This window comes from Miscanthus floridulus, chromosome 17 (genome assembly GCF_019320115.1).
Source record: "Miscanthus floridulus cultivar M001 chromosome 17, ASM1932011v1, whole genome shotgun sequence".
Taxonomy (NCBI): domain Eukaryota; kingdom Viridiplantae; phylum Streptophyta; class Magnoliopsida; order Poales; family Poaceae; genus Miscanthus; species Miscanthus floridulus.
Window position 1 is genome coordinate 78601273 of NC_089596.1, and position 26227 is coordinate 78627499.

At 47.8% G+C, this 26227-nt stretch overlaps 1 protein-coding gene across 1 annotated transcript; it reads left to right on the forward strand.

Annotated features, from left to right (window-relative positions):
- The first annotated feature begins 18619 nt into the window (after window positions 1-18619).
- Window positions 18620-22753, forward strand: LOC136518746 (protein NRT1/ PTR FAMILY 3.1-like). Its single transcript, XM_066512435.1, has 3 exons — window positions 18620-18740; window positions 18936-19758; window positions 21802-22753. The coding sequence occupies exons 1-3, from the start codon at window positions 18647-18649 to the stop codon at window positions 22706-22708; spliced, it is 1824 nt and encodes a 607-aa protein (XP_066368532.1). The 5' UTR covers window positions 18620-18646; the 3' UTR covers window positions 22709-22753.
- Window positions 22754-26227: the final 3474 nt, after the last annotated feature.

The window sequence follows — 26227 nt, forward strand, 5'->3', positions numbered from 1 at the left end:
GTGGCAAAATTTGGAGAACATGGAGAGTGCTTAGCACTTGACCATGACAAAATTTGGAGAGTGCTTAGCACTATGCCATGGAGAACATGGAGAACATGGAGAGTGCTTAGCACTATACCATGGCAAAATTGGAGAACATGGAGAGTGCTTAGCACTATACCGTGACAAAATTGGAGAACATGGAGAGATAACCCGACGAAAACTGGCCTAGCCAATTAGTATGCTTTGAAGCCCATTGAACCATAAAGAACTTAGCTCTTGTGCACACTTAGGAGCATAGGCATCATCGAGGAGCCGCTACCGATCACCCATGACGTAGAGCACTGCTGCTCGTGCACATTTAGGTGCTAAGTCGAGGATAGGGCTACTTCTGGATAACACAAATCAGAACATGACTGGTCGGCGGCGATGAAATTACCTAGCCCTCGAGCTTTCTAGCCTATCGTCATGACAACGGTCATGGTCATTATAACGCCGTTCTTCGTGGTGATCATCATCATGGCGCAGCGTGACTTGCTTACAACTCAGGTGGCTCCTTTAGTAGCTCGCTTGGTGGCTCGGTGGCTCGAGCAGCTCAGCGGCTCAAGCGGCTATGCGGAGTCATAGGCAAACGGCATAATCAGAGCCTGACAGAGTCAATTCGCATGGGGAGGCGAAGCCCTTGAGCATGTCTGACTGAGGCAAGGGCGCAGTCTGATTTGAATGCGATAGTATGCATCATCTTAAAGATGCTTAGCATGGAGAAAAGTCATTTGCAGAAAAATTATGGAAAACAAATGGAGAAAATATCACGGATAAAATAATTATTGAAATGCATATATACATAAAAAGGTACATATCTTTTGTAGAACATCTCAAGGATAGAACCGCCTAAGGTGTTCAATGTGCTAGGAATTAGGGTTGTCAACACTGTCTTGATCACAGAGCCTTATATGACCCTGGTTGCGTCACAGCCTTGATGATGTATGGACCTTCTTGGAGTCAGTGATGCAAGCCTCCATTCTAGCTAAGATGTCCATTGCTTCAGCGATGGTGAGTCCTTCTCTTTCGCAGTCGTAGGCGGTGGAGACATTGGCGCGCAGGGTGAGAACGCCCTACTCCGTTGGAATCTTCAACACCAGATAGACATAATGGGGCACGGCCATGAACTTGGGGAGAGCTGGTCGGCCAAGGATGGCGTGGTAGGCGGTGTCAAAGTCTACCACAAAGAAGTTCACGAACTCAGTGCGAATGTGGTTGGCAGTGCCAAACTGGACTGGCAAGGTGATCTACCCCAAAGGTTGGTACACTCTGCTAGGTACAATACCCTAGAATTGAGAACCAACAGGAACGAGATCGTCCTTCATGAGTCCTAACTCAATTAGGGCTCCAATGAAGAGGATGTTGAGAGCACTCCCGCCATCAATGAGGACCTTCTTGAACTGCACATTGCGGATGGTTGGATCCAGCTCGAGTGGGAAACACCTAGTAATGTAGACGGGGATCCCGATCTTCCGTCAGGTGATGGTAACTATCGTTGTGGCGGAGAATGACACACCGATCCGGCTTCAGATCGAAAGATCGAACCCTGCAATCTTAGCACCACAGCTCCTCTAGTTATCAACCAAGTCACAGACCAGGTTGACCTTACCAAGAAGGCTAATCCCTGCCTGCGCAACGAAGAACACAAGCAAGAACAAGAAAGATCGCAACTAAATTGCAAATGTATGATTAATCTCACGAGTTGAGGTCTCACAAACCGAAGAACGGCGAAACTGTTTCTTGACAGAATAATCTAAGCAAAACCCAAACCCTAATAGAGGGGCGGTGGCTGTTTATGAAGACTCTAGGGTTGTGCAAGACCCCTGGACGCGCCCCTAATGGGCCCAAACTCGATACATGGTCCAACGGACCAAAAGACGGTGTCGCAGCACCCTGGCAGATTCTGGATGCTGACTTGTTTTGATGATTCCCGTTGATTCCGAATAGCTTTTGACGTGAAACCACTTGTATTGGCTTCCTTATCAAATTAGCTTTCCATCCATATGTGGATCATTGAAAACGGAGTCCGGATGCGTCCTGGGCGACCAGTTTAAGGCAGACTGGTCCTGGAGGCCGAGGCAGACTCGAATTCGTGTTGGACTGGGCCTCCGGCTTGTGTTGGACGTCCTTGCTGGTCATCATCACCTCCTCCACGTCCTCTTAGTCCCTCTTGACCCTCTCCAATGTTCCTAAGTAAGATAACATCATTAGGTAGTAGTCTATTCTCAAAAGTATGAAAAGGATCGCTTAAGAACGAGCTCACCTATAAATTGAGTTGACGCATTCGAGCCCAGGTCATTGGACCTTGCATGATGGTTGGAGGATCAGCTGGTACATCTAAAGGAGTGATGTCCTCATCATCCTCCCCCTCTTGAATTGGAGTCATCCTCGACTCAAGCTCATCTTCTTCTCCCAAATAAGGTTTCAAATCTACAATGTTAAATGTGGGACTAACCCCGAACTCGGGTGGCAACTCAAGTTTGTATGCATTATCATTTATTTTCTCAATAATCTTATAAGGACCAGCTGCTCTTGGCATTAATTTAGACTTACGTAGCTCAGGAAATCTATCTTTTCTTAAATGTAACCAAACCAAATCACCCAGTTCAAGTTTAATCTCTTTTCTACCTTTACTACCAGCAATTCTATACTTTTCATTCATGCTTTCAATATTTGCTTTAGTTGTTTCATGCAACTTACGAATAAAATCAGCACGCTCTCTAGCATCACTATGTATTCTCTCAGTGGTAGGTAAAGGCAAAAGATCAATAGGAGCACGGGGGTAAAAACCATACACTACCTAAAAAGGACTTACCTTGGTGGTGGAATGTTCCGCCCTGTTATATGCAAACTCCACATGTGGTAAACACTCTTCCCACATCTTCAAATTGTGCTTCAAAATGGCTCTCAACATGGTAGACAATGTTCGATTCACAACCTTAGTTTGCCCATCAGTTTGGGGATGACATGTTGTAGAAAACAGCAGCTTGGTCCCCAATTTATTCCACAATGTGCGCCAAAAATGACTCAAGAATTTTGCATCACGATCTGAAACAATAGTAGAAGGCATATCATGCAAGTTAACAATTTCTTGAAAGAAAAGGTTAGCAATATGAACAGCATCGTCGCTCTTATGACAAGGAATAAAATGTGCCATCTTAGAAAAATGATCAACCACCACAAAAATACTATCCCTCCCCCTCTTAGTCCTTGGCAATCCCAACACAAAATCCATAGATATATCTGCCCAAGGAATAGAAGGAATAGGAAGAGGCATATACAAACCATGTGGGTTCAATCGTGACTTAGCTTTTTGACATGTGGCACATCGAGCCACGTACCGCTCCACATCACGCCTCATCCTAGGCCAAAAGAAGTGTGTGGACAGCACCTCCTCCGTCTTCTTGGCACCAAAATGTCCCATCAATCCGCCTCCATGTGCCTCCTGCAACAACAAAAGACGAACGGAACCAACTGGAATGCATAGGCGGTTAGCTCTAAACAAAAACCCATCGCTGATCATAAACTTATTCCATGTGCGTCCCTCTCTACAATTAAGCAACACATCCTTAAAATTAGGATCAAGCGCATATTGTTCTTTAATGGATTGAAGACCAAAAATCCGGCAATCAAGTTGAGACAGCAATGTATATCTTCTAGACAAAGCATCAGCAATCACATTATCCTTCCCTTTCTTACTTGCCACTGAATTTCCTTAGTCTCCTCAGGGTTGGTTCGATATGCAACTCGGTTGGGCAAGGTCGCTCCCAGAATCAAATCGATTTGATGCTCTATCCCTCTCATAGGTGGCAGCCTCGGGGGTATCTTAGCTGGAAAAATGTCCTCATACTCCTGCAAAAGGTTAGTGATAGCAGGAGGTACCAAGCTAACAATATCATCAAATGAAAACATAGCTCGTTTGCATACCAAAGCATAGCAAATATCATCAACAGAAATTTCAGCAAAGTCACATTTTGTTGCAAGCATAACACCACCCTTCAATTTAATCCCCTCAGCCTTAGAAATAGATGTAGACTTATCCTTTTTAGGTGGGAAAATAGAATTATCAACTTGCTGATTTTCAGATTGAACATCATTCAAACTAGCAGCGCGTTCTCTATCAGCTTGTACAATTTGAGCAGGGGTCAAAGGTACCAAAGTAATTTTCTTTCCTTTATGCACAAAAGTGTATTTATTACTTCTACCATGGTGTGTAGCATCATTATCATATTCCCAAGGACGACCCAATAAAAGTGAACAAGCTTGCATAGGTACCACATCACAATCAATAGAATCAGCATAAGAACCAATGGAAAATGAAACTCTGCAAGTTTGTGTTACCTTTGCTTTACCAGAATCATTTAGCCACTGAATATGATATGGATGTGGGCGTGGGCGTGTGGTCAAGCTAAGCTTCTTGACCAAATCAGAACTCACCAAATTGTTGCAACTACCTCCATCAATAATGACACATGCTCGATGGTCACTGATGACGAAGAAAATCTGGAACAAGTTATGGTGTTGTAGCTTCTCAGGCTGCTGGACTTGTGAGCTGAGCACCCGCTGTACAATAATGCTCCTATAGGATGCCGTGGCCTCATCACCAAGGACTTCACCGTCCTCCTCATCTGCATCTTGGTCTTCTTCATCCTCAATGTCAGAGGTGCTGATGTAACCATCTTCTATAGCAATATATGCCCGATGACTTGGGCAGTCCTTCTGCACATGGCCAATGCCATGGCAGCGGTGGCACTGAATACCCGAAGTGCGTCCCGTCGATGCAACGGATGAGGAACTCTTGGTAGGCACCTGCAAAGAATTTTTACCTGAATCTGAAGGTCGTGTGGGAGGTGTCTTAGGTGTAGCGGAAACTCCAGAGGCTGTTGGTCGCTTGCTCGCTGGTGGAGGCGTCTGAAAAGTGGTTGGCTTGGTCAGCCCCGAAGATGGTGCCGAACGTGGCGTGTATGTGCTGGTGCTGACCTTGCTCTTGCCCTACTGTTCACGCCCCTGCAATTCCTTTTCTGCAAGCATAGCAAACTAAAACAACTGGTTAATAGTGTTAAATTCTTTATAATCAACAATGTCCTGAATGTCACACCTCAAACCAGAATAAAAACAACAAATGGCATCTTCGTTTCCCTCTACAACACTACAGCGCATCAATCCCTTTTGGAGCTCACCATAGTAATCCTATACAGATTTATCTCCTTGTTCTAAACGCATCAATTTCTTACGCAAGTCTCTATGATAAGAAGGAGGAATAAAATGATCACGCATAGCTACCTTAAGTTCTTCCCATGTACCAGGTAAAGCATCCTGTGCAGCTAGCCCATTCCACCAAATAATGGCAAAATCCTTAAACTCACTAGTAGATTGTCTAACTCTATGCTGCTCAGGTACAAGGTGGGCACTAAACTTTTGTTCTACCATCATCTCCCAATCAAGATATCCCTCAGCATCATAGTGCCCCGAAAAAGATGGTATTATGAACTTAATCTTAGCATAAGGATCATCGGGCACACGGTGATTATTACCTTGACAATGGTGGTGGTGGACACCACCCATACCTATCGTGTTGCAGCGTAGACGTTGCCATAATCTCTCTTATCGGATAGCTGCTCGACCCATGTTTCTAGCGGCATCATGCACCGTGTCTTGACCATCGGTGTTGCTTCCGGAAACGTCATTGTTGCCCGCCATGAAGGTTTCCAACTCAGTAACCTCATCGGTTAGCGTGGAAATTCGCTTGTCCAATCTCTCCATGCTATTGCCAATGTTGAGTTCAATGAGTGCGTCAGTGACGGCCTTCCTAATGGCCTCATTCATCCTTTTTTGGGCATCCTCTACAACAGCTTGTAGTTGCTCTTGGCTGACACACTCGCTGAAACCCTTAGGATTGTTATCTGCAGTCTATTCACCTCCTACCATTGAAAACACAAAAATAGGAACAAATAGGTGAAAGTTATCCCTACCAAATGACTACGTGGTTGTAGTGGTGTCACTTTTCACAGCAAGTGAAAGCGTCTTACCAAGCTCTTACCAAGTTCTTACCAACGCAAGCAGTGGGCGGTACAACCGGTGGCTGGTTCATGATACCTGTGAGGTAGTGGTACCGAGATTGCAAGGTCCTTTGTCTGTACTGATCTGAAGAATTTGTGGAGCTTGAAAGGCAAAACAAAGAGTAATATGTATATCTGGCACACAAGTCAGTAACAGAAAGTAATGCTGAATTATAGTCCAAAGTACTTGTTCTCGTTGCTGGTCTAAAGTGTTGCAAGTACCAGGTTGTGACAAAAGTATGGTGGATAGCAAGGTGATAGGTATGAGAAAAACAAGTATGGTGGATGGAAACAGCAACACAAACAAGGAACCAGATAGCACACGCAAACACAGCTCACTTTGGGCTTCTCTATGTGCTCCTCTAGATATTGTTCCTCTTTTGCCCCTCTCTTTTTTCTATTTTTTTGGCTGTCGTTCTTTTTTGGGAAATTTCAACTTTTTTATTTTATTTTTTTGATATTTTTCCTTTACTTAGGAGTACAAAAGCAGTAACCATAGAAAATATGAGCTCAAACAAGTGTAAGACGTGGCCTGTGGAATTTTCAGAAAACTAGATGAAAATTGACAAAAACCTTGTGACTATGAAACGAGGATCTTGTGACCACTTTTTGGCCAATCTAAAAATTCCGAACCTCAACATAGCAAGGGATGGACGGATCCGAATTTTTTTTCTGATCAATTTGCATATATGGAACGTCGAAAACGGAGTTCGTATGCGAAAACTAGACCAGTTTTAAGAATTGGCTCCGAATTAGAGGACAAAACGGGAACAATGTGTGCAAAATTGGTCACAACAGCCAAGATTTGATGGAAACGATGGGGGGAAACACACGAACTGGACTCTAACACGACCTAACTAGCAACAAGACCTCGACCAGGATACAAACTCAACACAATGGACTCTAAAACTGAAATATGCAAAGGCTATGGCGCGGAAGGTTCTAGGATAGGAAAAACAAGTATGGCACTGGACTATGGGACGAATGCGAAACACTCAAATGAGGGAATAAATGTGAACCTGATGGTATACCTTAGCTCTGATTACCACTTAATGTAGACGGGGATCCCGATCTTCTGTCAGGTGATGGTAACTATCGTTGTGGCGGAGAATGACACACCGATCCGGCTTCAGATCGAAAGATCGAACCCTGCAATCTTAGCACCACAGCTCCTCTGGTTATCAACCAAGTCATGGACCAGGTTGACCTTGCCAAGAAGGCTAATCCCTACCTATGCAACGAAGAACACAAGCAAGAACAAGAAAGATCGCAACCAAATTGCAAATGTATGATTAATCTCACGAGTTGGGGTCTCACAAACCGAAGAACGGCGAAACTGTTTCTTGACAGAATAATCTAAGCAAAACCCAAACCCTAATGGAGGGGCGGCGGCTGTTTATGAAGACTCTAGGGTTGTGCAAGACCCCTGGATGCGCCCCTAATGGGCCCAAACTCGATACATGGTCCAACGGACCAAAAGACGGTGTCGCAGCACCCTGGCAGATTCTGGACACTGACTTGTTTCAACAATTCCTGTTGATTCCGAACATCTTTTGACGTGAAACCACTTGGATTGGCTTTCTTATCAAATTAGCTTTCCATCCATATGTGGATCATCGAAAACGGAGTCTGGATGCGTCCTGGGCGACCAGTTTAAGGCAGACTGGTCCTGGAGGCCGAGGCAGACTCGAATTCGTGTTGGACTGGGCCTCCGGCTTGTGTTGGACGTCCTTGCTGGTTATCATCACCTCCTCCACGTCCTCTTAGTCCCTCTTGACCCTCTCCAATGTTCCTAAGCAAGATAACATCATTAGGTAGTAGTCTATTCTCAAAAGTATGAAAATGATCGCTTAAGAACGAGCTCACCTGTAAATTGAGTTAACGCATTCGAGCCCGGGTCATTGGACCTTGCATGATGGTTGAAGGATCAGCTGGTACATCCAAAGGAGTGATGTCCTCATCACCTAGGGTATGGGATATCTGACCACTAGTCGGCCCTACTGAATGTGATAGGATGCTCCGACCAGTCCAGATATTTAGGATCGGCGACCGTGTCGTACTTGGTGATCAACATGACCTACCGAGCGGTGACCTTCTACTGGCGTTTGCTCTCAGAGGTGGCACATCTTCCAAAGATAATGGCGACCATCTTGTTGGCATCTTGAAAAGCAAGCTGTGCATCCTTAGGATGCTCCTCCTCCTTGCCATCATTGGACTCGTCGTCCTTGCACGTCTGCTATTTTTTATGTTCATTGCGGAAAGTTTTGGCCATGCCATAGCATTGCCGCATGGTGTGCTTGATGTTCTTGTGAATTAGGCATGGACCGTCAAAGAGCTTTTTGTAGGCAGCAATAAAATTGCGCTTAGCGCGTGGCTGCTCTATGTTGTTGATGAAGTTTTTTGGTCGGCGGCGATGTGGCTGTGCAGTCCTTGATCCCTCTAGATGATCATTATGCTGGCGTTCACGATCATCGTAATGCCTGTCGTGATCTTCATAACATCGTTCTTCGTGGCTATCAACATCATGATGTGGGTGGATATGCAAATGGGAAGCATGAGCAACATCGTCCTTGAACTACCGATCAGCTTCTTTAGAATCTACGTATGAGTTTGCATCCTTGAGGAGTTCGCCGATGGTCTAGGGCCTCTTGCGGTAAAGTTTGGAGCGCAGCTCCTGATGGTGATGGAGTCCTCTAGTGAAAGCGGAGATGGCCTCGTTGTCCCCAATGTAGGGAACGGTGTTCCTTGTTTCGAAGAAACGCCTAATGTAGCTTCGTAGAGGTTCCCCAGAGGTCTAATGGAGTTTTTCTAGATCATATTTTGTGCTAGGCTGCTGGCACCTTGCCATATAATTTTTTACGAAGACTTTCTTGAGATCATCCCAAGATTCAATGGAGTCCTCTCTTAGGCCCATAAGCCAATTGTTGGCTGATTGGGATAGCATGATAGGCAAATAGTTTGCCATCACATCGGTGTTTCCTCCAGCTGCACGTACGGCCATCTCATAGAGCTGCATCCACTGCTCGGGGTTAGCCTTACCGTCGTAAGGATCGACCCCAAAGATCTTGAAACCAATGGGCCACTATACAGCTCGCAGCCTTACTACGAAGGGGTAGGGTCCTATTGGCTCGATAGCTTGGAGTGGTCAGAGGCCAACGGGGTCACCGTGTTGGTCGTCATACTCCTACCGGTGTTGGAGCTCTACCTGATGTAGATAGGCATGACTATGCTTGATGTGATTGCGGGCATCGAGATTGGTGTTGATACGGTCGTGGGAGTCACCGCGCAGGGGTTGATTAACCTCCTGTTTGGCGTCATGAGCTGGTCAGCCACACTGATTTTGTGGTCCTTGTGATCAGGGATTGATGGCAACATTGCCCCTAGACCCCCCTTGGATGATCTAGCCACTATGGTAATGACTCCCCCGCATCACAGTGAGAACCACGGGGGTTATGACTACATGCGGTCGCTATCAAAAAAGACAGGGCTGGGTTCCGAATGTCATTGACCTAGACCTGAGCTGCTTTAAGCAGCGCTTGAATCTTGAGTATCTCCGGTGTTGGTGGGAGTCTAGCCAACTCATGGGTGGCTATAGCCAGATTGGCGCTCAGTGTCTGCTCCACTTGCTGGTTGTCCACCATGAGGAACTCTTGTTGAAGATTATGAGTGAGAGGCGGTGAGTCACCTATGGCAGCTTGGACGGTGTTTTCTGCTTCTTCGTTGTGAAGTTGCTAGTGATCAGCATTCCTAGTTTAGTGCTCACGGTGCTGGACACTGGTTTCTCCATCGATAGCGATGCTATCGTGGCTAACCATGAAGAGCTCTCTCCCAAAGCCTAGAGGGAAAGGTGGGCAGGTGCTGGTAGAGCCTTTAGAGTATGGCTCGGGGCTTTCCTTCAAGATTATATGGAGCATGTCATCTGAAACATCTATTCAGATTTGCACCATGTTTACCATTAGCTGTGCTTGGCATGGTCAACGAAAAGATGGTGCAGGCCCCCCAATAGATCATACTTGCACCCACCAGCCTAAAAGAATAGGGCTTCGGCATGCTATCTGTCGGGGTGGAGAGTGGTCGGTGTTGAACGGTACGCCCTTCCCGAGTTGCCATGATCACCATATCGGAATCTGGCCGCCTTGAACGATGTGGCCGAGCAGGTCGCTCGGTTGTAGCAGCTTGGTGATCTTGGAGTATGGGAAATTTGTCGCTCACTCTAGATTGATCTAAGACCGAATCCACGAGGAGTTGACATTCCACTAAGCGGTCTGTGACCCGATCGATGGATGCGATCAGATCATCATTACTGATGGATCTCCTTACCCAGCGACAAGGTGTCGGGATTCGAGATGTTGTTGTAGATGTTGGCATGATCGACGCAGGGTGATTCTGCACCGCCTCCACAATTTCCTCGATGCTGTTGGCGCCGATGACCTAGGTCATATATTCGACCGTGAAGGTCTATCATGGCTCGAGAAGGATCATGGAGCTCGGGAAGCGAACCATCTGGCCCACCATGGGATCAGCATGCACACCCCTACCTGGCGTGCCACTGTCGATGAAATCTAGTCGCAGTCTACCGAGGGGTATACCCATGGTAGTAGATGAATTGGTGGAGGTGCGCGTGATAGGAACCGAATGGTGACACAAGTGCAAAGACAATGATGTAGACAAGTTTAGGACATCTGATTGACGTAATACCCTACATCCTATGTCTTTGGTGTATTGTATTGAATATGAAAAAATTCGTGGGGGGTCCCTACCCGCCTTATATACTCTGGAGGGTAGGGTAATAGGTTAGTTTAGGTCTAGATCTATTTGGCTATATGGTTAGTATTTACAAGGAATATGATATCTATCATATCCGAACATATCTTCCTTCATCGCCAAGATGTCTTCTGATTGTCTTGCGGTGCATGCGGACCAGAGCCGTGCACCGTAGGCCTTGATCTTATGGGTTGGACCTCCCCTAGTGGTGTGGCCCATGTTCATTGCCATAGGTACCTAGGGTTATACCCCCCACATGCACTTAATCATATTAGTGGTTCTCATTTCATATGGGTGAAGAATGGATTTTATATTGATGATTGGTCTTCACCAAGCTGTTGAATTCAACTAAACATTGCTATTGGAGTAATGAATTGGAACCTATATAACGATCCTCTACTCCAACATAGAAAAGGTATCATTGTAATATGCAAGATCATTTCATTCCTTACTAGTATGCGGTTAGTGCATATAGTTCATACTTCATAGAATCGTGTATAACAAATGAAAGTTTTAAATTCATAGCCTACCACTATTGCTTGAATGATTAATTGATCTAATGGTTAGTATATGAATTTGTTCATGAGCTAGTGAACCCAAGTACTTGATTTAATTTGGATTGCCAACAAGTGACAAGTACAACCTCGATAAGATAACCTCCAAATGAGTGTGAAGAATCTTAAAGAGGGTTCAAACCAGACTTGGAAGCTTAGGCAAATCAATTTAGTTCAAGTCAACTTAGAAGCTCATGATAAGTGGCAAGAGTACAAGCACAAGACAACAATGCAAATGGATATCTAGTTTGGTTATTTCAAGTAGTATCTAGACTCAAATTATCTTTCATCAAGACTCTACAAGTGATGTCTAGATCAACTTACAAGTGATATCCTACAAGTGGTACTCATGAAGATAGCAAATGTTCAAGAAATGATTTTTATTGACAAATCAATCACACACGTGGTATCACATCTCTACATATGATATCATTCATACAAGATGGTGGTTCCACAAGTGATCCTCAACCTTAAGTGATCATCAAGTGAAAGATGCTTTCCTCATCTACAAGAGTTCAAGATTCTCAAGTGTCATGACCCATGTTTGGACATAGGGGGAGGAGTCCCACTACAATTGGTATCAAGGTCACAAGATCCTACACATGGTGTCTAAAGAGCTATACAAGTGGTGTCCATAAAAAATGCAAGATTCAAGTATCAACCATCTACCCCAAATGCAAGCCTTTGCATAAAAAAGGAGCACGCCTTTTATGGAAATTAGTGACAAAGAGGGAGAGATTGTACAAAGATATGAAAGCTTTGGGAAAGATTGAGACAAAGAAGTAGAGGTTGGACATGGACATGGACAAAGAGGGAGCAACATTGAGGAATTGAGAAGGATCAAAATTCTTGGACAAAGAGAAGCACACAAGTAGGGGGAGCAAGCTCATCAACTTTGATTCCATTTGATATGTGCATATTCATGTGCTTGCTTGCATTGCATAAGTTTTTAAATTTGATATGAATGCTTGTGTGGTGTATGCTAGTTATAGAATTTGATTGATGAAATGAAAACTAGCATGTATAGGATTCTAGCTAGACTTGTGTTTCTACATGTGGTACTAGAACCTTGCTTATAATGTTAATCTTACAGGGTTTCTAGTATTTTTGTTGTCTAGCTATTCATGGTGCTAAGGATGGTGTTAATAGTGCAACTTCGATTGGTATCACGCTTCAAAGGTTAATTTTTTACACTTTAGCATCTTTGGTAGTAATTACTCTCCCACAATTCCAATCTTTACTTATGTGCGAGCTTCAAACCAAATACTCTAGCACACATGTAGGGGGAGTTAATACTACCAATTCGGGTTTGTGGTACTTGTCCAAAATCATTTACACATGGTAAAATTGCTTGGGCAAGCAACATGATCCAAAAGTGTTTTATTTCCTTATCTTTGTAGAGTTGTCATCAATTACCAAAAAGGAGGAGATTGAAAGGTCCTTGTTTGGTTTTGGTAATTGAGTGACAACCTTAGGTGGACTAATATGTGTTTGAGTGAGATACACAGATGATTAGTCCACATGTACATGTGTGTGAGCAACATATGCCATGACGATGAAGATGGCTCGAAGATGTTGCAAAGCTCACACATGTGATGATGAAGGATCTCATTGCACATGAGACATGACATTGAGTCATGTGATCAAGGTTGAGAAGATCAAGACATGACTTGGCTCGATGGACCGGTTGTAAGTGTGAAGGGCAAGTTGAGTGATGACTTGGCATCGATGGACCGAAGCAATGGTGAAGAGCAAGTGAGGTCAAAAAATTATGTCAGTTATTTTTAAGTTATTCTAATCTCGTACACACAAAAATTTGCAATTATTCATCTACTGCTGGAATCTGGAATTTGGATTTATTTTATCGATGCAAATTGGATTTGGATAGAAGGGTACATTCTTTTATTTTAGATAGAAGAAACATTTCCTCTATCTAAAATAAAAGAATTTTGCTGCATTCCGAGTAACTCCTCAGCTCAGGGTTCCGCCTGAAGAAGCAGGAGCTATAGTAGCTGCGGAATCTTCTACTGGTACATGGACAACTGTTTGGACTGATGGACTTACCAGTCTTGATCATTACAAAGGACGATGCTATCACATCGAGCCCATTCCTAGGGACCCAGATCAATATATTTGATCCAATACAGTCACATGATAATATGGAGTGGATCATATTATTGTTGATCATGTTGGTGCATGTGTTGCATCGACATTTAAGGAGATGGAATGGAATACGCAAGGCAGAGGTATAACCTAAGGCATTTCATTTCACCGGTCATAGGTGTATAGAGAAGTTGATGACTGGGTTTAGAATAGATGGCCATACTATCAAGAGGGGCAAGCTTGTTTGCATATCGGTCATCTAGTGCCACTCGAGTGATCTAACTTTACATCATTACTAGGATCGAGTGGCGTGGCAAGTTGAGTGATTAACTCCTTTAAAATGATTGTGAAAATGCTAACACACATACACATGGTGGTGTAAACTTGGTGGTGTTAGCACATTTGCAAAGGAGAAGAAGTTGGAGTCCAAACGGATCAACTCGGCGAAGAAACGAAGGCGAAACAGGTCACTGGAGGTGACCAGACGCAGTCCTCGCATGGACCTACGCGTCTAGTCATGTGTTCTAGAGAGGGCACGGTCTTGGTCATGTGACCAGACGCTAGCTTGAAGAGGTGACCTAACGCACTGAGGCTCATGATGTACATTGATGTCTTGGTGTGAGGAGCAGCAGTGACACGTGGCAGGCGTTGAAGGATCGGACTCATGTGCTGTGTCCGATTGCGACCAACCTGACACGTTCAGTCATAGTTTAGAGGCTCTAGGAGCTCTCTGGAGTCGACCTGACTTAGGTGGTGGGGCAGCATTAGGTGGCGCGTTGGTGCATCCGGTCAGATGGTGGACGAGCGCTGGCACGCGCGATCTGACGCACCGCGGCAACATCAGGTCAGGGCTCAGTGTGTCCGGTCATCACATGACCATTGGCGTGCAGCTACTGACCGTTGAAGATCAACATGCACGGTTGAATCCAGGCTGACACGTGGATGGTGGATTGTGACCTGACGCTGGCCAGGTGCGTTCGGTCTAGGTGATATGTGCGTCCCATCACGTCGCAGGAAGCCTAGTGAAGGGGTAACGGCAAGTTTAGCCCATGGGGTTATAAATAGAAGTGTTGGCCGGCCTTTGGCCAGTTGCTGAGCACACTAGAGCCTTGGTGGCTTATGTGGTGGTTCTTGGGAGCCCTCTAACTCACTCTTGCTTGATAATGTTCATCCGATTGAGTGAGTGAGCGAGTCTAGTGCGATTGCATCGTGAGGTTGCATCGAGTGGCACTAGGTGATTGTGTTGCAAGCCAGTGGTGCTTGTTACTCTTGGAGGTTGCCACCTCCTAGATGGCTTGGTGGCTTGTGACTCTGTTGAAGCACGTGATAAGATTGTGCGGTGCTCCGGACAAGGATTTGTGAGGTGGATTGTGCTCACCCCACGGGGATCGTGAAGAGCAACTCTAGTTCAGCGTGTCATTGAGCTACTCTCACTTTTGGGGTAGGTTCTTGCGGTGCCCGACGTGTGGGCTTGGCGGGTGATGCCAATTAGCTGCCGAACCACCAAGTGAGCGGTCAACATAATGGGAACATAGCTTGGTGGCAACCAAGTGAACCTCGTGAGAAAATCACTATGTCAACATTATCTTCATCATCTTCTCAGTGGTTTGCATTCCGTGAAACACAAGCTTGTATTACTTTCATTTACATTGTGCTTGTGTAGTTGCTCTTGTGACTAGTTTAGCTTTAGTAGCTTGCTAGTTGCCTTCTTGCTTGTGTAGCATAGAAGTAGCTCCCTTGCATGGCTAATTTGGTTCTAGTAACCTTGTTAGTCACATTGCTTAGTTTGTGTAGCTAAGTAATACATGCTCTATACTTTAGCTTGTGTAGCCATGTTATTGAGCATTGCTAGTGAGCTTAGGTTGCTTTGTGCTTTTGCTTCACTAGTTATGTAGGTGCTCCCTGGTTTGCTTGAAGTACTAGATGCATAGGTTTGTGTGACCTTGCAAGCTAGAATTGGATAGGTGAGCACTAGCTAGCCCGACACCTTTGTTGTCTCTTTAGAATCTTTATAAGGTGCTTGTGAACTTAGATATAGGGGTGTAGTCTTGACTAGACCGATAGTTTTAATTCCGCATTTGTTAGCCTACACGATTAAGTTTTAGAAGGGACTATTCACCCCCTCTAGTCCGCCATCTTGACCCTACATGGCTGTAGAAGGTCAGCCCTAGAAGGCTAGCTCGAGAGGATCAGGACCTGCTACCGTAGCCCTTAGAAGGGCATGGTGCTCCGGATGATCAGATGGCCCCAAGCCAGAGCCCAGACGCTCTCGATCAATAGACCCACGGCAGGCTCCGATCAAAATGAAGGGCACCTCCAGGCTCAAGATCGGCAACTCCTAGACAAGTTCACCGAGCCCTCGCTCGAGTCAGAGACCTTTGCGACATAAACCCACAAAAGGATCAGCACCATCATCGCTTCGCCCCGACAGCCGAGCAACGCCCATCGCATTAGAAAAGAAGGCCCCAAGCAGGGCACAACACCCTTGTCAGTGGAAGCCATCTCCATCAAGGAGGGTTCGGTCACTAGAAGATAGAATTCAACCCTTCATCGCCATCACACCGAGTGAGGCCACGAAGGGCTCGGGGGCTCCTGACGAGATCGTAACATATGAGTATGTTATGCCTTGGGTCCAGTGGTTCCCGAACGAAGAAGACCCCCCGACTAACCCCTCCAGGATTGCCCAAAGGCTCGAGGGCCATACCCATTGGGTACACTCACGCGCACCCACTAGAGAAGAAACCCTGCCGAGGCTGACTACGACGTGACCTCCACTTGGGGCTCGAGGGCTCGTCCGAGCCCCTAGGCTCCTGATCTACGACGATAATCTGGCCTGGCCCTTGGCTGCTACTCGGCCAACGACGCCAGGCAAGGCCTGGGCATAAGAAGACACGCCCCGAGCTACCGAGGCACGGGGGCTCCCCGGCGCTGCCCCTTGGGCACGGCATTGCCGGCCACTTTCCTGACAAGGTCACGCACGGGCATGACACAAGACAAAGCTTTCCCACGGCCTCCAAGGGCTCGGAGGCCCTCGGGCCCGCGCATCAGCCCTTGAAGCCGACCTCCTTCACCGCCAAGAAGACTCCAGAAGGTCCACCTGGGGGAGGCCGGTCCAAGCCGACATAGCCTGACATGCCGAGTGTCAGAACAGAGCAGCCGGACAGCGTCCAAGGCTTCTTTGGCTCCACGACACTGCCACAGTCCGTAGCGCGTCGCTGCAAGGCTCTTCTAGACTCCTACGCATGTAGACCATAGACTAGTTTCCCCCAAACCGCCATGTACCTGACCTATCTCGTTATATAAGGTATAAGGTCGGACCTAGGAGAGGGGAACGGAGGGAACAATCAGAAGAAGATAGATCGTTTCCATTCCTTGGCCTCGGCTCAGCATCAAGAGCAAGGCAACCCACCGAGGGGCACCGAGAGCTACTCCACCGTATCCCGTCGTCTTCCTCCTCTTCGACGAGGGGAATGCACCACTGGCGGCGAGGCAACCTTAGGATTAGCACCGAGTTAACCCCCTACCAAATCTCTCTCTACAACCCTGTTGTAACTCCCAATTTTGGGTGCTTTTGAGTATAAGGATCATCAGCTGTTGGACGTAGGGCACCGATTGGCCCGAACCAGGATAAACCGTTGCGTTCTCTCTGTGATTCTTGTGTTCTTGAGTCCACCCAAGCCACCGGAGACCCGTACTCTGAGACCGACTCGAACAACAATGCTTACCGCGGTTCCGACCCCGTGACACCACCCTTCCTTAGTAATTCTAGGTTTGCTCAGGAATGATGTAACCTTGGCATTCTACTTCTGCTTAATGAAACACGTGTGATAAGGACAAGCTCATGGAAAAAAAAACAGCCGAAAGCGTCTTATTATTTTACATGTGGCCGAAGAGTGAGAACGATATTTTTAACCTGAAGGCTCTCATGCTGTCGTTTGATTTTTCAATGCTATAAGTTCAAGGCTTTGGTGCGACCTGTGCATAACCAATCATCTATGATCGATGTTACTGTTCCGGAGCTTTCCCGCTCGTCCTTTCCTGGTTTGATTGTTGGCTGTCTGGCGTTATTTGCAATCATAACCACAGTCAGTGCGCAGAGATGGTACCACCAGACCAGAGTGGATTTTCCCCTCATCCTTGTAGCTGCAAGCTAGACTTATCTTAGCCGCGTTAGCTGTTGTGTGCTTTTTCCGGTTCACGCAGGACAGCCTAGCACAAGTGACAAGCAGCAGGGCCAGCACTAGGGATGAAAACGGATCGGATACGGACGGATATCATCGATATTATATTTATTTTATATTTCTGTCCGGATTCGGAATTCGAATACGGATAGTGTCAACTATGTCCGGATAGGATACGATTGGATATCGACATCATAAATATACGATTTGAGTATTCGGATATGGATACGGTATCGGATGTTAGATATCCGGACTCAGATACGGACAGATCTCAACCCCTCTAAACGCATTCGGTTTCAAATACAGTCAGAAAATATTCCGTACCGTTTTCATCCCTCGCTAGCACCAATGAGTATAGCTCCAGCAGACCAGCACCGCCACTCCATCAGCCTTGAGCCTTCCTCCCCGTGAGTCCGTGATACGGCCCCCACCCCCGCTGCACATGAAGACGACAAACGTACAGCGGCCGCGCGTCCCCATCCGTCCTAAAACAATTCACTCAATTTTCTCGTCAATAATGTTGATGTCGCGCGCGGGTGCATTAGGGTTCGGCGCCGGTACGTCGTCGGCCTCTGTACCCTCTTCCGGCATTCACTGCCACGACGATTCTTAATTCTTAAGGAGGTGCGCTATTGGCTGGGGTTAGCTCGGTGTCACGGCTGTAAACACCTAACACGTCTAATGCTCTGTTCTTCAGCACTACTTCACCAGTAATTTTCAGCGAACGAATAGTAGTTATTGTCTCACAACAAATCAGTATAAATAGTAGCATAAGCCAAATTTTAGCGAAACGAACAGGCCCTCGTGTCTATGTATATGAATATGTACGTGGTTCCATACTTCCATCCTCGCATGCATGTGAGGGCCATAGCTCAGTCTCACTGTCGCATGCCCTGCTCTGCTTGAGCACCACACGCATCAATCACTGGCCATAACAAGGAGCGAGACCTACCTGCATCCAGCCATGGCAACCACGACGACGGCTGATGGTAGGAATGGAGAAGGAGAGCAGAAGAGGAGGGAGAAGGGAGGCTTCAAGACCATGCCATTCATACTTGGTGAGTAGCTAGCTTAAGCCAACGATATAATAGATGAGCCAGCATATTTGCGGCCAAGCGAGGATTTTGAACAAGCAATGGGCGAGAAATCAAGACGATGCATGCAACGAGTGGTGGCGGCCGGCGCAGTCCTTGCCTTGTTTGGCAGTTTGATGGCCGTCCGTCTAATGGCTTCGCTCGCCGATTCCGATGCAGGGAACGACATCTGCGACAAGTTCGCCTCGACCGGCTTCGGCGCCAACTTTATCACGTACCTGACGGTGCAGCTGCACATGCCGATGGTGGAGGCGTCCAACCTCCTGACCAACTTCGGCGGCACGTCCAGCCTCACGCCTATCCTTGGCGCGATCGCCGCCGACTCCTTCGCAGGACGCTTCTGGACCATCATCGTCGGCTCCGTCTTCTACCAGCTCGGCATGCTCGGCGTCCTCGTGTCCGCGCTCCTCCCTTCGCTACGCCCCTCGCCGTGCTCGGCTCCTCCCAGCGGCCCCGGATGCCAGCGCGCCTCCGGGTTGCAGCTCACCGTGCTGTATCTCTCACTTCTGTGCAAGTCCGTCGGCACCGGCGGGCTCCGGCCCTGCGTCGTGATGTTCGGCACCGACCAGTTCGACCATGAGCCCGGGGCGGAGCAGCAGCAGGTCACCGCCGAGGCAGCCGAGGCGGCGGCGGAGCGGAAACGGCGCTACTTCAACCTCTACTTCTTCGCCGGTGGAGTAGCGTCGATGCTGGCGCTGACGGGGGTGGTGTACATCCAGGACCACGTGGGGTGGGGGTGGGGGTTCGGGATCCCGGCCATCGCCATGTTCGTCTCCATCGTCGTGTTCCTGATCGGGTACCCGCTGTACGTCCGGCTCAAGCCCGGGGGCAGCCCGTTCACGCGGCTCGCGCAGGTCGCCGCCGCCGCGTACAAGAAGCGCAACGTCGCCGTACCGGAGGACACGGGCATGCTGTACCAGGACAAGGAGCTCGACGTCCTCATCTCCACCAATGGCAGGCTGCTGCACACCAACCAGCTCACGTAAGCCCGTCTCTCTCTAATTTGTCGTGCTCTGTATGCTTCGACGTGTTCTATACACACCTACACCCCGTAAACCAGCGAGGAAAAGCTCGCTTGTGCAGAAACCAAGGCAGCAGTGCTTCTCATTGGGCGAGGTGAAGCAAGGTTTCGTAGAAAAACCAAACGCCCCCTTTCGCTTCAGCGGTTATCAGTCACTCAACAGCATTTTTCTCTTATAACAAACCAGCACTAGCCAGGTTATCAGCCCAGAAACCAACCAGCGAACAGGCTGGTTATAGCCACAGCTGCAACCAAACAAATAGACCCAAAGTAAAGCCAAAGGACTGTTTGGTAGGCCTCTTTCCACTTCGTTCCACGTGAGATGCTGAAGAGTGCTACTAGACAAGTCCGCTCCAGCCAGCTTCATGGGTGAATTGACACGAATTGATTCCTCGTTTTCAACATGGGGTAGGGAGTCGGAAAAACTCAGAACCCCTTTGGTAGGTATTCTCAACCAGCTACAGGAGTTGTTTTTTAGCTCCCACTGCCAAACGGGTAGAAAGGGAGGTGCTCCGACGAAGGAGCCCTGGGTTTTACGCTCTCTTGGTGCGAGTGCGGTCAGTTGGAGCCAAAAATTGTAGCTTCCACCGGCTCCGTCTGACTCACATGGGCCCCCATGGCGGACTCTAGTCGGATTTGCCCATGGAGGTGGAGGCACGGCGGAGACGGCGCGGTGGCCGGCGGGCGCGGTGGCGGAGTCGCACGGGGCCGCTGGCGGAGACGGCGCGGTGGCCGGCTGGCGGACACAGCGTGGTGGCTGCTGGCGGAGACGAAGCAGGTGGCCAGGCTGGCGGACGGCGCTAGTGGCCCCTGGCGGAGACAGCGCAGGGGTCGGCTAGCGGGGTCCCGCGGGGCCGCTAGGTGCACTCGCCGGCGCCGTCGGGTGCCCGACCGCAAGCTCGCTGGGGCCGCCGAGCGCCCGCACACACGGCCGCTGGGGGCAGGGTCGCCGGAGAGGATGAGAGGATGAGGTCGAGAGGTTGGGGAGAGCCGGAGAGGATGAGGAGGGAGAAAAGAAGGAAGGGGAGAGGAGGAGAAATGATGGGTCACGGTGGCTGGGCAACGGATAAGGTAAAGAAAAGAAGGGAAAAGAAAAGAAAAAAAAGGAAAACATAAGGGTATTATGGACCTTTTACTCTTTTGCTTATCTGGAGAAGTTGTTTTACCAAACGGTCCACAAAAATGGATTTAACTCCCTAAGAGAAGCTGCTCCTTCATAGGAACCGGAACCGAAGCTGTTTTTGGAGGAGCCGGAGCCCTACCAAACGGGCCCTCATTCCCCATGTTGTGCTCTTGATTCGGATTTCTCCATCGCTTCTCCGTCACAATTCCAAACCGCCCTCATGCTCTTCTTCGTCGCTCTTTCTGTCCCTCTCCGTCACCTCGTTTGGGTAGCTCTGCCTCCCTCACAGATCTTGGAGCTTTCTATCGCTTGTGCTTCTCACCTCACCTTGCCATGCTCATCTTCCTGCAGCGGACGTTGGTTGCGCTCTTCTCCTTGTCTAACCCATGAACTTCATAGAAATTTTGGTGTTTAGGGCATCTTTCGAATTTCAAATCAATCAATTTAATTTTACAGGAGAAATGTAGGATTTAGAAAAATTCCCTCGTTCACAAACAGAAAAATTAAGCTGATTCATTCATAAAATTTCTGTATGATTCTTATGAAATTCTTGCATTCTAAGCGGGCCGAAATACCTAGAATGCATATTGCATATTACAACAGTGTAACCCTTAGATTGTAGCAATCCAGCAATATGGGTTTGACCAGCTGTCAAAAATCCACAATCTTCGTGTTGTCTTCTAAAGCAAAAGTATGCATGACTTTAGCATTTAACTATGGTTCACGATTCTTTTTTGCCGCAGGTCCCTCGCTGTTGCTTACAGCTCATTTTCGTTTTTTTAAATCTGTCACACTCCAAAATTCCACTTTCCACTACCATGGTAACATTGAGATGAGACAGCGTGTTGATTTCAGATTTGTCTTTTCCTCTGTGAATTAAGGTTCTTGGACCGGGCAGCGATAGTGATGCCGGGCGACATCTCCGCTTCCGGGCAGCCGGACCTGTGGCGTCTGTCGACGGTGCACCGCGTGGAGGAGCTCAAGTCCATCGTCCGCTTGTTGCCCATCTGGTCAGCCGGGATCATACTGGCCACCGTTGAAGCGCACGGTCCCTTCACCATCTTGCAGGCGCGCAGCATGGACCGGCACATCACCCGGCGCTTCGAGATACCAGCAGCGACTATGTCCATCTTTGGGACTATGACCTTCCTCGTCAGCCTGGCGCTCTACGACCGCGCGTTCGTGCCCCTGGCACGCCGCGTCACGGGCCTGCAGTCCGGGATCACCTACTTCCAGCGCATGGGCATCGGGCTCGCCATCCACATCCTCGGCGTCGCCACGGCCGCGCTCGTAGAGACCAAGCGCCGCCACGCCGCGGCCGACCACGGGCTCCTGGACAAACCTACCGCCGTCGTCCCGCTCAGCGTGTTCTGGCTGGTGCCGCAGTTCGCTGTAAACGGCGTCGCCGGCGCCTTCTCGTCAGTGGCGCACATGGAGTTCCTGTACGACCAGTCGCCCGAGAGCATGCGCAGTACTGCCGCCGCGCTCTTCTGCCTCTCCAGCTCCATCGGGCACTACCTGAGCACGGTGCTGGTCACGGTGGTGCAGCGCACCACGCGCGCCCACGGCAACGACTGGCTCCAGGACAACATCAACCGTGGCAGGATCGACAACTACTACTGGCTGGTCACCTGCCTCATGGTGCTAAATCTTGGCTACTACCTCATCTGCTTCCAATTCTACACCATGAAGCCACTGGAAATGGCAGACGAAAAGGACGATCATGACGCCGAGTGTGAGCTCTCCGCTGTCCAGAAAAATGGCACCAGTGCTGGAGGTGTGGTGTAAGGTTGATGTGCAGGTAATTAATTAGGGTGGGCGTTAGTTGTTGATATATTGATTAGATAGCACTATAAGGTTAACGCCACTCTCTGCATTGCAAAGACACTGATTGCAATATTTTCAATTTTGGTTGCGACAATGGACAATGTTATCATGGGTATTTTAACACGGCGATTATCATGCATTTCGTGAATATGGGAGCATAATGGAAGCCGCAGGGCAGCAGTGTTTTTATACATGTAGTGATGAGGACATCACTCCTTCGGAGTTCGGATACAAGCTATAGAGACGAAGATGACCAGCATGGGCGTCCCACTCATTAAAGTCATGGCGGAGGCCCAGTCCGACTCAAGTAGGAGTCCATTTTGGATTGCAGGAGCAGCATGGGTAAAATTGATGCCTAGGATGCATACGAACTCTGTTTCTGATGATCCACAGTGCATGGAAAGATAATTTCATTAGCTAACAAATGACTTTTGTTTGATGTCAAAATTTTTCCGAAGTCAATGGGAATCATCAAAACAAGTTAGCATTCAGAATCTGCCAAGGTACTGCAACATCGTCTTTTGGTCCATTGAGCCGTTTATCGTCTTAGAGCTCATAAGGGGGTGCGTCTAGGGGTTTTGTCACATGCAAAATTTTCCATTTTGGGTTGTGATAGAAAATACTAAATGAAATAAAGGATTTAATGTTTTTCTAAAATTTTCCAAGATTTATTTATTTGTTGCCAATACAAAGCGTGCAAATGTGGTTTATACAATTTTTACAAAGTTAATGAAAGTGTATTTGTTGCATTCATGCCTTTGCTTTGGCTTTGTTGTGCAAAAACTGAATTTCTAAAACACAATCAACCACGAATAGACTCTCTTCTTTTTTAAAAAAAAACAAGCTTCAAAATTTTGCCTCAAAATCAGTTTTAAAAGTAAGCTCAAAATTTGACTTTGAAATGTATTTAAGAGTGCTTTCTAAGTGTGTTTAAAAGAAAAGTATTTTTAACTTTGAAAATAGTTTACAACCACATTCCAAAAATAATCTCAAAATATGAATCAAATTTTAGTTTTAAAACTTTTTTTTGGAAAAGTGGTTTGAATCCTTTTAATAAAAAGAAAACCCTTTTCTTTTTCTCTCTTTGTATTCGGCCTGCATCCCCTTCTGGCCTTCTAAGGCCCAGCAGGCTCTGCCGCCTCCTGCGCTCCACCGGCCCAGCTCTTGCGCCCCGCCCCAACCTGCCATAGCTCCTTTCCACGCTCGCCCTCGCGTAGTGTGGGCCCAGCCCGGTGCCGCGGCCCATCAACGTGCTCAGCAGCGTGCTTTCCAGCCCAGCGGCACCCCCGCCCCTGTGCTGCTGCCATCTGGGCCATGCTCACCAGGCCATGCAGAGCCGTTGACCGCCTGGGCCCACGCGTCAGTGGGAGCGGTCCTTCTTCCCAAGCACTCCGCATCTGCCGGGCGCGGACACCATCACCGCCGCTCGTCCTCATGGCCCACGCGCAGTTTGACGATGACAGCTGCCTATAAAGGGTCTAGCCCAGTGCGCTGCACTACCTTCGAAACCCTAGCCGCCCCTAGCCCTAGCTCTAGCTCTTCGAAGCTCCCGCACGCAACTGCCATTGCCACTGCCCCGGGACAATCCCACCAACGTCGATCTCCTCCCCTACAACGTGCCCGACAGCGAGACATACACGAACGCCATTGTGCGAAGGTGACGAACCCACCGGTACCTTCCCCGACCGCTCTCTCCCTCTCTGTTGCGTATGTGCACTCGCCGTATCTAGCGCCCCAGGTTGGCCTGCCTCACCACGTCCTTCATCATCTCTGGCCGTCGTCTGCCGTCTTGGACACTCCAATCAAGTCCGCGCCATCGATTTCTATGCGCTAGTGCCAACCCCATGCCCAGCAGTGGCCCAGATCGCCAGCACTGACGTTTTCCAATGAAGTGTCGCAGAACCGACCAATTTATAAGAGTACAAGTATAATGGCAGCCCGCAAGCGGTCGCACGGTCATACTTGAACCCATATAAACCCGGTAGTCCGTCGAGTACCACGATGGGTCTCGATAAACGATTTACAACAACCAAGATCGTATAGGATTCAACATACATGCCACATATTACATAAAGTTCACAGATACATTTCATCATCAGAGTACGAATAAAAGTTATTACAAACCGAGTTTGATAAATAAAGCGGAAGCAATTAAGTTCGAAAATAAAGTTTCCAACATAGTTTGATACAGTGCCAAGTCGGATCACGGTCCACAAAAGCAAGGATAGGAATTAAAAAAGAAGCTTGCCCAAGGCTTACTCCTCATCCACGGCGGGATAGAAGCAACTCTTGCAATAACCATGGTACACAGTGCCATCTGCAACAATGGGAAAATAAACCCTGAGTACGAGAAGGTACTCAGCTAGACTTACCCGTCATGAACCAGAAATAAAATGACTCCAAGGATTATGCAAGGCTGTATAAATGGACGTAACTTGATAACATTTTGCGTAAAAGGCAATTGACCCATTGTACAATTATAATTCCTTTATCAAGTTAATTATAACTATCCCTTTCTAGATTAGCAACTATCCTGTGCCAAACATGTGGTATATCATTTAGAAGCATACAATAGTAACCATAGCAAGTATTGTAATTCCATATTCATCTGAACCATCATGTTTCATAACACAGTTACTACGATGTTGGAGCTAGTCAAGTTTCTCACTATCCGGGAGAGACGGCGATTCGAATCGATTTCAACCAGCTGGGAATTTATTCCTAACACAAACCTAGGTCTACTAGCCACGATAGCCTTAGGTCACCTTTGGTACAACTCAGGTACACATTTCGCGGGTCCATACTGCGCCGCACAATCTGGAACACCAGATGCCAGGATGCTCAGGCCAAGCCTGCCCTTGGGCTCAGTCTGGTCGTTCCTCGGAAGGAGCGCACAACAGAACGGGTCCCGGCCTGAGTTGAATTACTCGGCTTCGTGGTCGGAATGAGTTATCCGGCCAGCTAAGTGAGAGGCATGCGTTCAATCTTGTCAGAAGTTCCAACAACGATACGGTCCTTGATCGACACAGACGGGGATAGATCCACACCCAAGACCTCCATGTCTTGTTGCTTCTCTATCGACCTCTCGTCCGGTCTTGATTTACTTTTACCTCATGGTTCTGTTCCATGATAGCAAATATAGCCAACCGTGCTCCGGTATCCACCTATATCTCGCAGGTGATAGGACATCACCTGGCTTCTACCGGTCTAAGCATGGCTAAGCATATATTCGATCCTGGACCTATACCGGTTAAAGGTGTAATATCTGGACAAGGAATGTACATGCATCAAGTGGTTCCATTCAACTCTTATAACCTAATGCATCAATCATAAGTACTTAAGTAAACAGTTGTAAATTACTGGGAGACTTAGAATGCTCCGGGGCTTACCTCGCAGAAAGGAAGTAGGGCGGTGGTCAGGACACTCCGAAAGCTCTTCAGGGTTCTGCTCCACGCCTTTGGGAGCAGCGGCTTGCGGATT

Bases quoted from the DNA above. Each gene is read 5' to 3' on its own strand.
- LOC136518746 (XM_066512435.1), top strand. From the start codon at position 18,647: ATGGCAACCACGACGACGGCTGATGGTAGGAATGGAGAAGGAGAGCAG. The intron at 18,741-18,935 runs GTGAGTAGCTAG...ATTCCGATGCAG, and splicing joins GACCATGCCATTCATACTTG to GGAACGACATCTGCGACAAG. The intron at 19,759-21,801 runs GTAAGCCCGTCT...CTGTGAATTAAG, and splicing joins CTGCACACCAACCAGCTCAC to GTTCTTGGACCGGGCAGCGA.